This window comes from Nomascus leucogenys, chromosome 4 (genome assembly GCF_006542625.1).
Source record: "Nomascus leucogenys isolate Asia chromosome 4, Asia_NLE_v1, whole genome shotgun sequence".
NCBI classification, from domain to species: domain Eukaryota; kingdom Metazoa; phylum Chordata; class Mammalia; order Primates; family Hylobatidae; genus Nomascus; species Nomascus leucogenys.
In genome coordinates this window covers 24,810,029-24,825,822 of record NC_044384.1, presented here as the reverse complement: position 1 = coordinate 24,825,822, position 15,794 = coordinate 24,810,029, and the positions used below count along the sequence as shown (strand labels likewise).

Below are 15,794 nucleotides of genomic sequence, written 5' to 3'. Positions count from 1 at the left end.
AACTCGGGAGGTGGAGGTTGCGGTGAGCTGATATGGCACCATTGCACTCCAGCCTGGGCAACAAGAGTGAAACTCTGTCTTAAAAAAAAAGAAAAGAAAAATGAACTCAGGAAGCCAGACCTGGAAAGCACTACAGTGAGCTTTTAATCTAAATACTTACCTCACTGATAAGAAGGGAGAATCCAAGTCCTTGCCCTCGGATGGACACCACTTCCACAAATGGCTCATGAGATTAATTTCATTAATCATGACATTTGCATGGCTGCAGATAGCTTAAATAAATTTATACACTCAACAAATATGTATTGAACTCCTTCTATATGGCAGCCACTGAGCTGAGCTCTGTGGATCCGCAGTAGACAAAAGAGATCAAGTTTCTGTGCTAATGGAACTTACATTAAACAAAAATAGCGGGAGCTGAGAGATAGAGTGGGGAAGAGTGAATCCATGAGCAACTTCATTTGAGATATTCTAGCTATGGAAATTCTGTTTCTGCGTATATCCAGGATAAAATTCCCTTTCCATATAAAATAAAAATATTCCTACTTTGTTTCTAACACACTTTATATTTCAAATTATAATAATAATCTTGGATTTTCCTTCTCTGTATATGACTTCTCATCCAAAAACTGAGGGGCTAGACCACCTGATTACTTGAATTCCTTTTTACCTTTACGACTCTTCATTAAACAGAGCCTCATGGGTGTGATACATTTCAGTTCTTTTCCCTACTCTTTTTAGCCCCTTGCCTTCCCATGAAGGGCTTGTCTGTATCTAAAAGTCCTCCTGGTTCTTGTGGTACAGCTTGTGACACCACGATAAGGACTAAGTGAGATGCATTTCCTGAAACACTGCAGTCTTCTGGCCTTTTCTTCCCTTTTATATCATAGAACCAAGAACCAGCAAGACCATCAGTCATTGTGCAGGAATAAACAATACTGTTAAACTTGTCAGCCTTTTGATCCTTCCCACACCATTTTTTTTAGCCCAGTTCTAGGAAAATTTGCCAAGGCTTTTTTTTTATGGTGTTGTATTTGCCATGCCAACAACCAACAATAGAATATTGAGGCTATATGATTTTAGGACTCAAAAAAAATCACATAATAATAAAAAGAGGAGCTGAGCCAAATCCTGTATGTGTGTGTGTGTGTGTGTGTGTGTGTGTGTGTTGACGGAGATAGACATAGACAGAGTAAGAGAGGAGAGTAGTGATATAAAAAATAAGAAATAAAATTCATTTTTGAAAGGAGCTTAGAAGTGAACTATCTCATACCTAGCTTAATATGTCAAATAGCCTATTGGAAAAATAAAGATTTTTCCACAGCGCCAAGCTTTGCATTCATTTCAGGTGGAATTTGTATTAAATGTCACAAAGTGTCCAGCACCCGTCACTTATAGAAAAGAAGCAATGTGGGCCACAGTGGAATTGATTTGTGTTAGCCTGGATTGTTCACTCTGGATTAGACTTTGACTGGGAGGTGGCACCAGTATTGCCCCAGGCAGGTTTATGTACAAACGACAGAGAGCAGTCTGGCTGCCAATCAGGAAAACATGATAGGTCATGTAGTTGGCAAGTGGTAATAGTCTCATTCTGCAAGTGGGAAGTAATCTCCCATGCCATGGTCCTGTATCTCCTCTCCTCATGTCTAATTCCCCTCCATGCTATAAGGTTAAATGCAAATTTTCCTTCCTCTGCAGTCTTCTTGGATCGCTGTAGTCCATGAAGACACTGTTTTGTTTGAATTGAAAACACAACCAGGATTTGACTCATTTATCAATTAATCATTCTACCTTGCAAAATTACATTGTATTTTCTCACATCCTTATTTCACTTTTAAGTAAATTCAGACCTTGTCAGAAGCTAGACTAGAACTTCCATTTTTAAAGTTTTCATCTTTGGGCCCGACACTATGCATTGAAGACATTTAACTAGATTTGCTCATAACTTAGCGTTTCTTGAGACTGTCACGCATACATACACACACACTTGCTAAAAAAAAAAACAAAAAAACAGTTAGCTTTAAGCGAAATTTTAAAGTATGTAGATGTGTCTTATTGACTCCATTCTTTTCATTTTTTCTGGGAGCCACGGAATCCAGTGTCTTCAATTTCACACACCCACCGCAAAAACTGTGCTTGAAAAATTAAGGCTTTTGCCTATGGAAGAATTTGGCTTTAGTTACTAATATCTTATAATAAATTTAAGCACTTTCTTTTTTCTGAAAATTAACAGTTTCATTCAATTCTACTAGTGAAATGACAAACATTATCAGCCTCCAAAATAGTTTTACATGAGCAAGTTTAAGGGAAGAGGGAAAAAGGTAGAGTGATGGTGATAACAGACCTTAAGTTTGGGGGGAAATCACACGATGGCAGAAAACTCCTCTAGCTATCCATTTGGGTTGACTAACAGCAGCAACTAAGAATAAGAGCAGCAACATATTCAATGATACAGTCCTGGTGAAATATTTTACCAGGCTGGGCGTGGTGGCTCATGTCTGTAATCCCAGCACTTTGGGAAGCTGAAAGGGGTGGATCGCTTGAGCCCAGGAGTTTGAAACCAGCCTGGGCAACATAGCGAAACCCCATTTATACAAAAAATACAAAAATAACCAGGTGTGGAGGTGTGTGTTTGTAGTTCCAGCTACCAGGAAGGCTGAGTTGGGAGGATCACCTAAGCCAGGGAAGGTCGATGCTGCAGTGAGCCCTGATCATGCCACTGCACTTTAGCCTAGACGACAGAGTGAGATCCTGTCTTCTCCAAAAACAAATTTTTTTTTTGGAGAATCTGAGAAACCAGTCCATTCTAGGCAGTCACACAATATAGACATTTTCCAATGTCTATACTGGAATAATTGAGACATGTGTATCCTTCATGGCAATAATTGAAACATGTGTATCCTTTTATTAAGGAAGACTGGTCTTGATGGGTGCTATGGATCTCTTCCTAAGAAATGATTATGCTTTGTCTAGATTTTTTTTTTTTTGAGAACATCCATGGTCAGCAAAAATCCATCCAGAGAGCTCTACTAGTGAAGAAAGTGTGTTATATGGCAGGAAAACTTTAGAGCAAAAATGAATTTGCAGCTTTAAAAACATCCTACCTCAAAAAGCATTAATTCATGAAAGAAACATACGTTCATAGTAAAGTATAATGCAAAGCAATGCAAATATTCAAAATGATATAATGCTACTGGACTATTTGATGAGTACCTCATTCTATTCTTCATCATTATTTACCCAAAGACATAAAAGTTTTCAGTTTTGGTTGGTGACTAAAGTAACAATATAAAAACAAAAAAATATTTTAATTTTTTGTACATGTACATGTACCAATTTTTTTTACACATAAAAAGTTATTAGAATTAGCTAGTGATTTCAGATATGTCCTCTATTAGTCCATTTTCGTACTGCTATAGAGAACTGCCCAAGACTAGGTAATTTATAAAAAGAGGTTTAATTGACTCACAGTTCAGCGCGGCTGGGGAGGCCTCAGGAAACTTACGATCGTGGTGGAAGGTGAAGGGGAAGCTAGGCACCTTCTTCACAAGGCAGCAGGAGAGAGAGAGAGAGAGCGAAGGGGGAAGAGCCCCTTATAAAACCATCAGATCTCATGAGAACTCACTCACTATCATGAGAACAGCATGGGGGAAACCACCCCCATGATTCAATTACCTCCACCTGGTCTCTCCCTTGTCATGTGGGGATTATGGGGGTTAAAATTCAAGATGAGATTTGGGTGGGGACACAAAGCCTAACCATATCATGTCCATAGAATAGGCTGTTGTTGAAATTTAATTTTAATTACCCCAGAATGCTTCAAGAATACAGTGTTTTCTGGATCTTCAGAGGTGGGGAAGTCTTCCTCCCTGTCACATAATACTGAGATAAACCTTTGCATTCTAGAAAAATCTCCATAGGCCTTCCTTTACATGAAATATGACAAACCCATTTCAATTAATATAGCCCATGATTCAGGAAGTTGTACCGAGCAGTAAATTATTTTGCTTATCTCAAAAGTGGAGATTTCACTAAGTAGGTAATTGTGTTATTCAAATACGTGTCCTGGTATTCTTGGTGTTACCAGTACAGGATTAAAGCTTGTCATGTCAGTTGTTAAATGTTTTAAATTAAAAAGGAATAATTTGTATACAAATTATATAGAAGGCTCATCCTGCGTGGATAGATGCAAAACTTATCCCTCTGCTTTTTTATTCCATTTTCTATCTATAAGTGATGTCTCTCTGTAGGATATCTGCATCATCTTGGACTGGGTTTTCTGTTCCATGTGACTCTCTCCTCTTCCTAATACCATCCTCTTAATCCCAAATGCACTGGTTTTAAAACACAAGTCTATGACCTTTTACTTTAAGTTCTACTATTGCTGTGTGATATGGTTTGGCTGTGTCCCTACCCAAATGTCATCTTGAATTGTGGTTCCCATAATCCCCATGTTTCATGGGAGGGACACAGTGGGAGGTAATTTAATCCTGGGGGTGTTTATCCCCATGCTGCTCATGTTTTTTCATGATAGTGAGTTCTCACAAGATCTGATGGTTTTATAAGGGGCCTCCCCCTTTGCTCAGCTCTCATTCTCTCTCCTGCCACCCTGTGAAGAGGTTCCTTCCGCAATGATTGTAAGTTTCTTGAGGCCTCCCCAGCCATGTGGAACTGTGAGTCAAAACTCATTCCTTTATGAACTATCCAATGTCAGGCAGTTCTTTACAGCAGCATGAGAACAGACTAATACACTGTGGCAATTGATATTTTGCATATTTTTCATATTTTGCATATTAGGTGATATGAGGTAAAAAGATTTGTACTGAGTAAAACATTAGATGTGCCTTCACCCCTAAAGCTGCTTTGATCAAGTTAATTTCAAATATGGCAGAATAGAGGTATTCAACTTTTTAACCCTGAAAATTAAATTTATGTTATATTTTGATATAAAGCAAAGGAAAATCAACTTTAATCAAAACATACTTGTTTTCCCTCTCCTATACAGACCTACCAAGACCATCACTATGACCGATGGAGACTATGATTATCTGATCAAACTCCTGGCCCTCGGGGATTCAGGGGTGGGGAAGACAACATTTCTTTATAGATACACAGATAATAAATTCAATCCCAAATTCATCACTACAGTAGGAATAGACTTTCGGGAAAAACGTGTGGTGAGTTTTTAATCGTACTGCTAACCTTGTCACTCATCCCCCTATATAAAATAAGTATCAAGGAGCTATGTTTATTGCATTGGAGTCTGTCTTTTGTCACATGAAATTCATAACCTGTCATTTTAATTTATTTTAGAATATTATTTACTACTTTTCAACTATAAATAACATTTTCCTAGAAAAGTATTAAGTGGCACTCTCTCATCTCCCAAAGTATACAAGGCAGTCCAAATCAATATTTTACTGATTTGCATAGTGTGTTTTCTACAAATTCTTAAGAAATCTTTCAAAACTTGAATTATTAGAATCTAAAAACATTAACTCTGATCTGAGTTAAAGTCCTCAATGAGGGCAAGTGATCATTTCCCCACTCTTAAGAAAGAAGTTAAAAGTATGATTGGCAAATATCTGGAACATGAGCTTTGTAAGCTCTTGCTGCATTTTTATTTATGTGTAGACTCAGCCATCAATCACTGGCTTCTTATGAACAGAATGTGAGACCAATCATGCTATTTTCCAAGATAAGAGAGTTTAAGTGAGAATCACAACCACTTCCTTCTCCTATGCTAGACGCTATTGACAGGAATAAGGATATTGTGACATGTGAGATGTGTAGCATAGGCACAGAAGCTAGGCCAGATTTACTGCCACCCTGGGTATTCTTGATTGCCAAGATGGCTGTGGCTTCCAGTTGATGTCACAAATCTACTCATTCCTTGAGAATTGAGAAAGAAAACAAAAGAAATGGTAACTGGAAGCCCTTGCCTGGGAAGTTGAATCACGGTTTTTTATAATGTGCTGGACCTGATCTGAAAGTCAATACATGGTTGTGTAGGCTTAGCAAACTCCCTGACAACCCATTCAGGGTTTTCCTGCCTTCTCTCCTTTCCAGTATCTGGGTACATGTCCTTGCAGAATTTTCCCTTTAAAACGTATTCACTAAACTATACTTAAGGAAACTGAGTAAATATTAAATCTTTTAGGCTTTGCTTAAACAATAAAAAGGCCAGAATTTTTTTTAAAAAAATTAAACTTACCTAAAAAGAGCCTTTGACTAAATGACTAGTGAAGAAAGGCTTGAAATGTCCTGTGTCAACTTATTGAGAAAGTCTGTGCATATTTCATGGCTAAGTCATTTTGAAAGTCCATTTCACAGTAAGAGATATTCAGGTATTTGTAAAGCACTTTACTGATTTTAAAAAAATGCTTTAACATCTGTGATTTCACTGAAGTTTGCAGTTTGAAGTAACTCTGTAAATCAGGAAGGGGTTATGGGTCTCAATTTAGAGATAAGAAAATAAGACTCAAAGAGGTTAAATGAAGAGTTTGCATTTGAACCTAGAACTTGAGTCCTAAATCTGATGTTTGCTGCCTCATGAGGAAATGACAGAAGGTATCTAATTTAAGTTTGCAATATGCCTAAACTGTGTTGAAAATCATACTTGCACTTGACATTTAAAAGTGAGAGTACATGTGATAATTCTGGAAAAAAATAAAGCAAATATTTATTCTGCACTATGAACTTTGATTATAGTAATTGAGAAAAAACATGCTGAGTGAACCCAAAGAATTTGAGTGTTGACAAAATCCAAAGCAATCTCAACTAATCAACATTGTATCTTTCAGGTTTATAATGCACAAGGACCAAATGGATCTTCAGGGAAAGCATTTAAAGTGCATCTTCAGCTTTGGGACACTGCAGGACAAGAGCGGTAATAGTAAATTGCTTTATTTGTAGCTACACATAGCTTAGAAAAACTTACTTTAAAATTAATGGTGTATGTGAACTTGAAAAACAAATAATATGCAACTCTTCTCCTGGTTTCAAAATAGACATTTGTATCCAGAAATAAAAATAAATGATTCGTAATTAATTAATCACAGTAGCACTGTGCAGTTGGTATGAATTTCAAAAATCAGACTTTCAAAAATTTCTCTGAAGATTCTTACCATGCACTGTCTTTGCACTTTTTAGAAGAAAAAAAGGTTCTCCAGAATTTAATTGAATGAAGATGGGAAATTAATGCCGTTATAAGCGCTACTTGAAGAGGGAGTTGAAGAAAGGGTGTTAAGATCTTCCTAGTCTCTCCGTTATTTCAACACAGCCTCTTTGTCCCATGCTGTGCGACTGGCTTTGTCCTTTCAGACTTTGATCATAAACAATTGCCCTCCAGCTATAATATTTTACTCTCTTCCCATTTTTTCTGATCCTCTCCTTGTACCAGGCCTAGCTCATATTTCGTCTTTTCTATGAAGCCTGTCTGAACATCCCAGCTGAAACAAACTCCCACTTTTCCTCTGAACTACTCCAGACACCAGTTATTTCACCCTTAAGGTCTAAATAATTATATGCCACCTTGTCATAGAATGAACATTCTATTTGTATCTTTAACTGTTGTTCACTGATTCACTTGGGGCCTTCTCACTCCAACAAAATTGTCATCTTTACAGGTGTGGAGATCTTGCCTGGCTTTTCAGCATTGTCTCTGGTACAGTGTCCAAGCTAATACTCAGTAGACAGTAGTGTTAATTCCTTAGAGCTGGAGGTATTATTCCACTGTTAGATGGAAAAAAAAAAAAAGGATCCAAGATTTCAAAGTGCAAAAGACCCCAAGCTAATGAAGCTTTTCAATATTAGATTAAATTAAAAGTGGCAAAAAATTGGCAGAGAGGATATTTAGAAGGCACATACCTCCAAATCCTGCATCGTATGTCTTAGAATGCTTATGCTTGTAAACACTTCCGTCTTTGAAATGCATCCAAAGTGTTCTCGCTTTCAGCGAGTGTAAACGCCAGGAGAGGTGCTGGGCCCTCTCTGTTAGCTTTTTTGACTGTGAATTCCATTTACACACACCCTTCAACACTGCTGGTTCCTCTGAAGCCATTCCTCACAAGAATCTCTGTTCATATGTCAGTTTTGTTGTCACAAAGATGTGTTTTATAGAGCACTTTAATTCATTTTTGAAGAAGTAATATGAGAAAATGTGGTTCCCATATGTCCTCGCACATGATATGTCAGCCTTGCATGATGGCAGCCTTCTCTGTCTGTCCCCTGAAGGCAGCTGCTCTATGGGGGAAATGGGGAATACTCAGGGCAGCCTTCAGAACACTTGGGTTATTCATCCCTTGAGAATTTTGCATTCTGTGTATGTATAAGGTGTAGCTAAGCAACAAGATAAACAATGCCTCACACCTCAGCCCAGATGCCTAAGGACATCTGGCTGTGCAATCCATGTAAGATAATGGGTATTGATAGAAGTCACATCATGGGAAGGAAGAGAAAAATCACATGGCCCTTAAGAAAACTTAAAGGATACAGGGCACAGACTTCATTCCCAGTGAGGGGGAGGAGTGATAATGTGGCTTTGGGGTCTGTTTCTTCTGTGATCCTAGTGTTCTGGAGCAAAAGGGGGTCATCGCTCAATGCACTAGAAGCCAATACTATGACACTGGATTTTGAGAAAAAGAAAGGTTTTATTGCAAATCGACTTGCAGGGAGACAGGAGGGTCAAGCTCAAATCTGTCTTTTTGTTCTGACTTTTCGAAGCAGTATTTTTATTAGTAAAGGTTGGGGCAGGGGTAGGTTCTAAAGGGGAGGGCTGGAAAGTCCTTGGACATGGGCACTTATCTCTGCATTCTATCTCAGGGTTCACATGTGGAAATTCAAGGGGAGTTAGTATGAAACATGTGGTAGAAATTCAGGCTGTGACATTAGCAACCTCATTCTGTACAGATTCCAGTCAGCCATATTGGTTCCAGTCGATTTCAGCCAGTTCTCTTATCTCATAAGCAGAGGGAGTTTCAGTGTTTCAGCAAGTTATTTTCTTCTTCATCTCCCATCCTGCAAACCCAATTTCTGTTCATCATTGGTTTTCTTTAACTCTTTGGAACGTGGTTTCAGTGGTTCCTCCACCCTGCTGACTCAATAGACAGAATGAGATGGGTGGGGGAGGCTGGAAATGAATTACTTGTCTCCCCGTGGGGGATACTGGATAGAATAGAGCAGGATGTCTGTTACTGCTCTGGAACAAGGCATGTACTATCCATGCCGCTGTGGAGGAGAAATTGTTTGCCCCAATCAGATCACTATGGCAAGCATGTTTTTGAATAACTTTGTCATACGCTCTGGGCAGTGAGAGGGAATAACACAGTTTTGTCCTCAAATGAGACACACACACTTAAGAAGAGAACAAAGAGCAGTTTTCCTGGCATGACACAATTATGGTCGAGTAGGAGACAATTTTGTGGGTACAGCTACTTTCCAAAAAGGGAGAACTATTCAACCAAAGCACTATAATCTCTGTGGGCTTCCAAGGAATGGTAGAAACAAATCCACAAGAAAAAATTGAATAAATTTTTTTGGTATTTCTGCTCTACATTTTTAGATCATGATGATGCCCTACAAACAAATCCTACTTTGGAAATAAATAGCAGTGAAAATATCTCTTCTCCCATCTTTTGGTATGAAAAGTATCATTCTCTGTTGCAGTCATTTAAAATATTTAATAATTGTATATCTTTTACTGTTTCTTTCTTTCGCTTGCACTGTTTAACTTCACAAATATTTAGTGAGCAAATACCATGTTCTGAGCCATGAAAATATGATGGAAAGCAAGTTAGAAACACAGCTCCCTTCCCCTTGGAGCTTACAGTCTAGGGTAGAATTTGGGTGAATAAACAATTGCAATGGAGCCTAGGATACTAACAGGAAAACAAAGACATGGGCAGGCCCACCAGGAGGAGCCCATAGCCCACATGCAGTGTTGGGAAGGCCCCTTGGGGAAGTGATATTTCCTCTGATACCATTATGTATTTGCTCATGCACAATGTACGAGTGAGTGCTATCCAGGCTCAACGAAGGGGTAGGAAGAAAAGGAAGCACTAAGACAAAGTAAACCACAGAAACACCAGCATGTGTGAAAGCCCAGGGGAGCAGAGTGAACTTCCTAAGAACTAAAAGAAGATCAGCATCTCTGTGGGTAGTCAAAGGGATGAAGCTGGATAGATGAACAAAGATCACTTCCTGCAGAGCCTTGCCAGCTTTGTAAGGCATCTGTGCATTACCTTACGAGTGATGTCTAATCATTAAAATGTCATTAGTAGAGCATTGATATAATCTATGAGAAGAAATGGAGTGGTGATAGGAGTAGGGTCCCAAACAAAACTGGACACAGGAAGCCTAGTCAGAAGGCTGTTGAAGTTGTCCAGGTGAGAGAGAATGGGTTTGGAAGTAGAGTAGTGGCAGAGTAGATGGCCAGAAATGAGAAGGTCAAAAGATGTGTGTTAACTGTAGACACCAGGTGAAGGAGGAAGGGATCATGGCAACCAGAAGGATGGTGATGTCATAAACAGAAAAAGAAATTAGGAAGAGTGGCCAGTTTGGTTTTGGATGTATGAAGTTGGAGATGCCCGAGTTTCCTCCAGGTGGAAGTATCCAACAAGTAATTAGGCATCTAATGTGAAAGGCAGGGAATCTCTAGATCTCTAATTTTGGGCTTCTCAATACACAGGCTACAAATGAGCCAGGGAAGTGGATAAGATTATCCAGTCAATGTATATAGAGTGAGAGGGGTCAAGAATAGACCTCTGAGGAAACCAACACAAAGGGTCTACAAATAGGCTAAAATAGGAGACCAAAAATTAGAAGAACATTTAGGATAGGAAGCGATATCTCTAGTTCAAAGTTACGTGCCTTTCTAAAAATCCATTGCCAAATTCAAAACCTTCTCTGGTCCCTATATGTGGTCTCTGGTTTTGCCCATTGCTCTTATTGAAGTGAATCTCAGCACATCTTTAACTTCACTAAAGATGGTTGGTGGCGGCTGGGGTCAGGGGTGGGGGCATGGAAAGCTGACCACGCAGGGAAAAACTTTGCATTGCACACGAAAGAGCAAATTCTCTAAAATCTTGATTAGAAATGAGAGTTCTTTCCTTCTTTCCTCAATGACTATGTCTCTTTTCTGTCCTGATCCCCACTCAGTCCTCCAATCATCTTCCTTTTCCACGTGAATCCTAGATGCCAACCTGAAGCTCAGTTTTACCCCTGAACAGTGCTTTTTAAAAAGAGTTTTGTCATCAATATTTTTCCTTACAAAAGAATTCCAATTCCTGTAGCTAACAAGTTGCGGTTTCCTTCATATCATCACAGGCATTCATTTTCAGGCTACTGTGTGCCAAGCTTTCTTCTGGGCACAGAAAAGAAAGATGGAAAGTATAAGTTAAAGTCCCCACTCTAAAGTGCTTTACATTTTAATTGTGGACCACAAAATGCCCACGAGCCAAAAAGATTCCAAGAAGCTGTGTAAGCAAATCCGTGATTGAATGTTACAAACTGTGTGTATAAAGTGCTGTGAGATCAGAAAGCCAAGAAGTGGTCTTAAAAAAAAAAATCTACAACCAAATCTTCTCCCTTGGTTCTTCATCAATTTCCCTGCCCACATTCCCATTTCCCTAACATATTCCATAAGGGCCAGCCACGGAGAATTCATACCTGAAAGGGAAACTGTTGTTTGTGTTGTTGTCAAAGATACGTGGACTAACTTTCAGAACTACCCACTGTGTTTCCTTGGCAGGTTCCGGAGTCTCACCACTGCGTTTTTCAGAGACGCCATGGGCTTCTTATTAATGTTTGACCTCACCAGTCAACAGAGCTTCTTAAATGTCAGAAACTGGATGAGTAAGTGGGACTGAGTAATGTGCATTGGCCGCTTTGGGACCCAACTGCCCTAGGTGCTTGGTGGTCTTGCAAGATGAAACCAGACTGGGTACCACAGACTAACTTTCAAAGTCATGAGTTTAGTGTCGCCTGTGTCACTGTGTCACCTTCAAAGTGGTAGCCTTTATGTGGACCACCCTAGGTAGCTTGGAATCGTATTTTCCTTTGGTATTTTTAGAGGAAGCCTATGTTGCTTTATCACCACTTGTATTTAAGATCTTTATTATTGCCATTGAAAGGCCATTAATTCCACTTTTCCAGTAAATCTTGAAGGACTTCTTAAAACTAAGTGAGCTACTACATTTGACCTGGAGAGATCACAGGGAAAATCAGCAGTATTTTATGAGGGGACACTGGCACTTAAGGTGTGTTAAACACTAGTGGGTTAATTAGGCGTGAAACCAGAGCAGACCAGTCGCATGATGATAAGGTGAGGCACAGCACAGTGTGCCAGCCAGTCAGCTCGCTTGGGAATTTTACTTTTAAAAAAGTGTTCAAATGTGAGGAAACCATGTAAAGACAAATCTCCAGCCTCTGTGGAAACTTCGATATAATACAAATTGAAATGTTGCCTAATCGATTACTAAAGTCATATTGACATACATCAACATAGGAGAGAAGTATTGGAATTTTCCTTTATCTTTTACTTGATGTCACAATAAAGGGCATATTTCATTTGTATTTTTTATTACAAATAAGAATTTTGATCCTAGCAGGATATACAAGTAGCAGGACAGCTGAGTTGTCCTATGGGGCTGCTCTTATCATTTCCAGATTTGTCTGGGCCATCTGTAGCTAGAGTTGTATTTTTTAAAAACCAGATCATGTTGTTCTGCTCAAAGTCCTTCTGTAACTTTCCATCTTACCCAGAATAAGATCCAGAGTCCTTCACTTACCTACAAGGTCACTGTGATGATGTCTGGGCTTCCTCCCTAATTCCCTCTTACTTGGGCCCGGCTCACTAGACTTCAGCCAAACTGGCTCACATGCTATTCCCAATATGAAAAGCTTGCCATTCCCTTTATCTTGTTTTCTCTTCTCCCATTTACAGCCCTGTGCTAGTTTCTTCATTACCATGAAGTTCTGGCCAAACCTTATTTATTTCTTGACTGCCTACCTCATCTAAAGTAATACTCATCACTCTGTATCCCCTCAACACACTTTATAGATCATGGCCATCACCTGATAATGCGTTATGTATTTTTTGGATTACTTGTTGTGTTAGTTCATTCTTGCATTGCTGTAAAGAAATTCCTGAGACTGGGTAATTTATAAAGCAAAGAGGTTTAATTGGCTCATAGTTCTGCAGGCTGTGTGGGAAGCATGTTGCTGGCATCTTCTTGGCTTCTGGGGAGGCCTCAGGAAACTTACAATCATGGTGGAAGGCGAAGGAGGAACAGGCACATCTGACATGGCAGCAGCAGCAAGTGAGCAAAGGGGGACGTGCCACACACTTCTAAATAACCAGACCTCATAAGAACTCACTATCATGAGAACAGCACCAGGGGATAGTGCTAGACCATTCATGAGAAATTATCCCCCAGGATCCAATTGCCTCCCACTAGGCCCCAATTCCAACATTGGTGATTACATTTCAATGTGAGACACAGATCTAAACCATATCACTTCTACACCCACTTCAAGTTTTACCCAAACCTTATTTGTCTCTTGACTGACCAACCCATCTGAAATAGTATTCATCACTCTGTATCCCCTCAACACGCTTTAGAGTTCATTCAGTCCCAGCCGTCACTTGACATGATGTGATGTATTTTTGGTTTGCTTGTGTTTTTGATGCTTTCTACCACTAGAATATAAGCTCTTATGAAAGTGTAGACTTTTCCATTTTATTTCAATGCAATATGCCATGCCTGGGTGAGTGCCTGGCACAGAGTAGATGCTCAAAATAGATATATTTCTTATCACTACATATTATGCAAAATTGATAATATATTTTGTATATAATTCATGATTATATATAATAATTATATAGAACCACTCTCAGTGTGGGTTCAATAACCTTGTAACTAATGGGGAAACAAATTCTGACTTTCACAATTGTTTCTCCAAATGAATGTTTATCTTAGGATCTGTCCTTTATTTCCATTTAATACTGTATTTCCTTACCCAAATGTTGGTGGTAGCATTAGATTCTGAGGAGACGAGATAATAAGCTTACTAAATTCTTTCAGAGAATAGTTTGTTTATCCTTTTTCAAGGCAGATGAGAGTCTCCCTTGTTAAATGTCTCCAGAAGGATATTGCTGAGATTTAAGATAATTAATTGTCATGCCTAATAACACTGTAATTTTTAACACCCAAGTAATTGGTGTTACAGGGTAAGCCTTTCTTTGTCTTCTTCCTCTAGTCTCGGCAAGGTAGCACACAGCATGCCTTATGATAGACATTAGAGCAGCCTCTGTAACCTCAAAAACACAGCTTGACAGGTTTCTTATATTTTTTCCCCTTTTTTTCTTACCATTCCCTTCCTGCCCTGCCCTGCCCTGCTCTCCCCTCCCCAACTGTCCCTCCCTCCCTCCCTCCCTCCCTCCATCCCTCCCTTCCTTCCTTCCTTCCTTCCTTCCTTCCTTCCTTCCTTCCTTCCTTCCCTCCCTCCCTCCCTCCCTTCCTTGCTTCCTCCTTTCTCTCTCTCCTCCCCCCTCCCCCCACACATAGTGTTTTTTGGAGAAAAGAGAAAAACAATTACTTGTCTTAAAATTGTTTCTACATGAATTTGTAGTGATTAAAAAATGTTCCACTCTATAGATCATCACTTCGGAGGTTAGGGAGAGGAAAGGTAGCAACTTCCTAAAGGAAAAAGCAAATTTACCCGCTTAAAAATCATGTTCTATTTACCTCCATCTATATTTGAGGAACAAGTGGTGTGAAGCAGTTATGGCCGTCTCAGGGAGCATTTCCCCGGATGTATTCCGTATTTACTGAATACTTACTATGTGCTAGCAACTCGATTTGTATTATTAGAAGAAATCCCCTTAACCAAGAATAGCACATGGATTGAAAAGATCTTTCAGAGGAATATATGTGATGTATTAATGAATTACTTAATAATAAAAGCACCTAACATTTACTAAATGTTGGGTATTGATACAGGTGTTTCATATATATTATTAGTCCCCTCCATAATCTGCAATTTGTAAGGTGTTATCTCCATTTTACAGATAAGCACATTGTGACTGGGAAGAGGAAGTAACTTGGCCAATATAACTAGTAAGCAACCAAACTGCAGATAAGCAATTACATCAGGAATCCGGAATAAGAGCAGTCATTTGACATCACTTATTTATCAATAACTTGCTGGTTCCATCTGCTTTCTTTTCAAGGCCAACTGCAAGCAAATGCTTATTGTGAAAATCCAGATATAGTATTAATTGGCAACAAGGCAGACCTACCAGACCAGAGGGAAGTCAATGAACGGCAAGCTCGGGAAATGGCTGACAAATATGGGTAAGTCAGTTACACTGAGATGGCATGTGACTTGCACACTGCTGTTCAGCAAATGAAGCAGAGACATTAGATTGATATTAGAAGAAATCCCCTTAACCAAGAACAGCATGTGGATTAAAAAGATCTTTCAGAGAGATATATGTGATGTATTAATGAATTAATAATAAGAGCACCTAACATTTACTGTATACCTATAATGTGCTAGCAACAGTTACTAGACATTAAATCATTTTAACCCATCATAACTAGAGTTATCTCATTTTATATGTAAGAATTGAGTCACAGAGTGATTAAGCAACTGATGGAAGGCCATCCCATGCAGTTAGTGAGAGGCAGAGCTTAAACTCAATCCAGGCAGTCTGAGATCAAAGCTCATGCTCTTAAACACTGTATTCTTCTGCCTCTCAATCAATAGATGTAAAACTCCAAGAAATAATC

At 39.1% G+C, this 15,794-nt stretch overlaps 1 protein-coding gene across 3 annotated transcripts in view; it reads left to right on the top strand.

Annotated features, from left to right (window-relative positions):
- Window positions 1-15,794, top strand: part of RAB27B (RAB27B, member RAS oncogene family) — a 183,453-nt gene that overhangs the window by 160,765 nt on the left and 6,894 nt on the right. For all 3 annotated transcript variants that reach the window (XM_030810396.1, XM_030810397.1, XM_030810398.1), the window contains 4 exons: window positions 5,006-5,177; window positions 6,804-6,889; window positions 11,750-11,853; window positions 15,233-15,356. In XM_030810396.1, coding sequence (XP_030666256.1) covers window positions 5,025-5,177; window positions 6,804-6,889; window positions 11,750-11,853; window positions 15,233-15,356 — 467 coding nt within the window. In that variant the 5' untranslated portion in view covers window positions 5,006-5,024. The remainder of the gene's footprint in view (window positions 1-5,005; window positions 5,178-6,803; window positions 6,890-11,749; window positions 11,854-15,232; window positions 15,357-15,794) is intronic.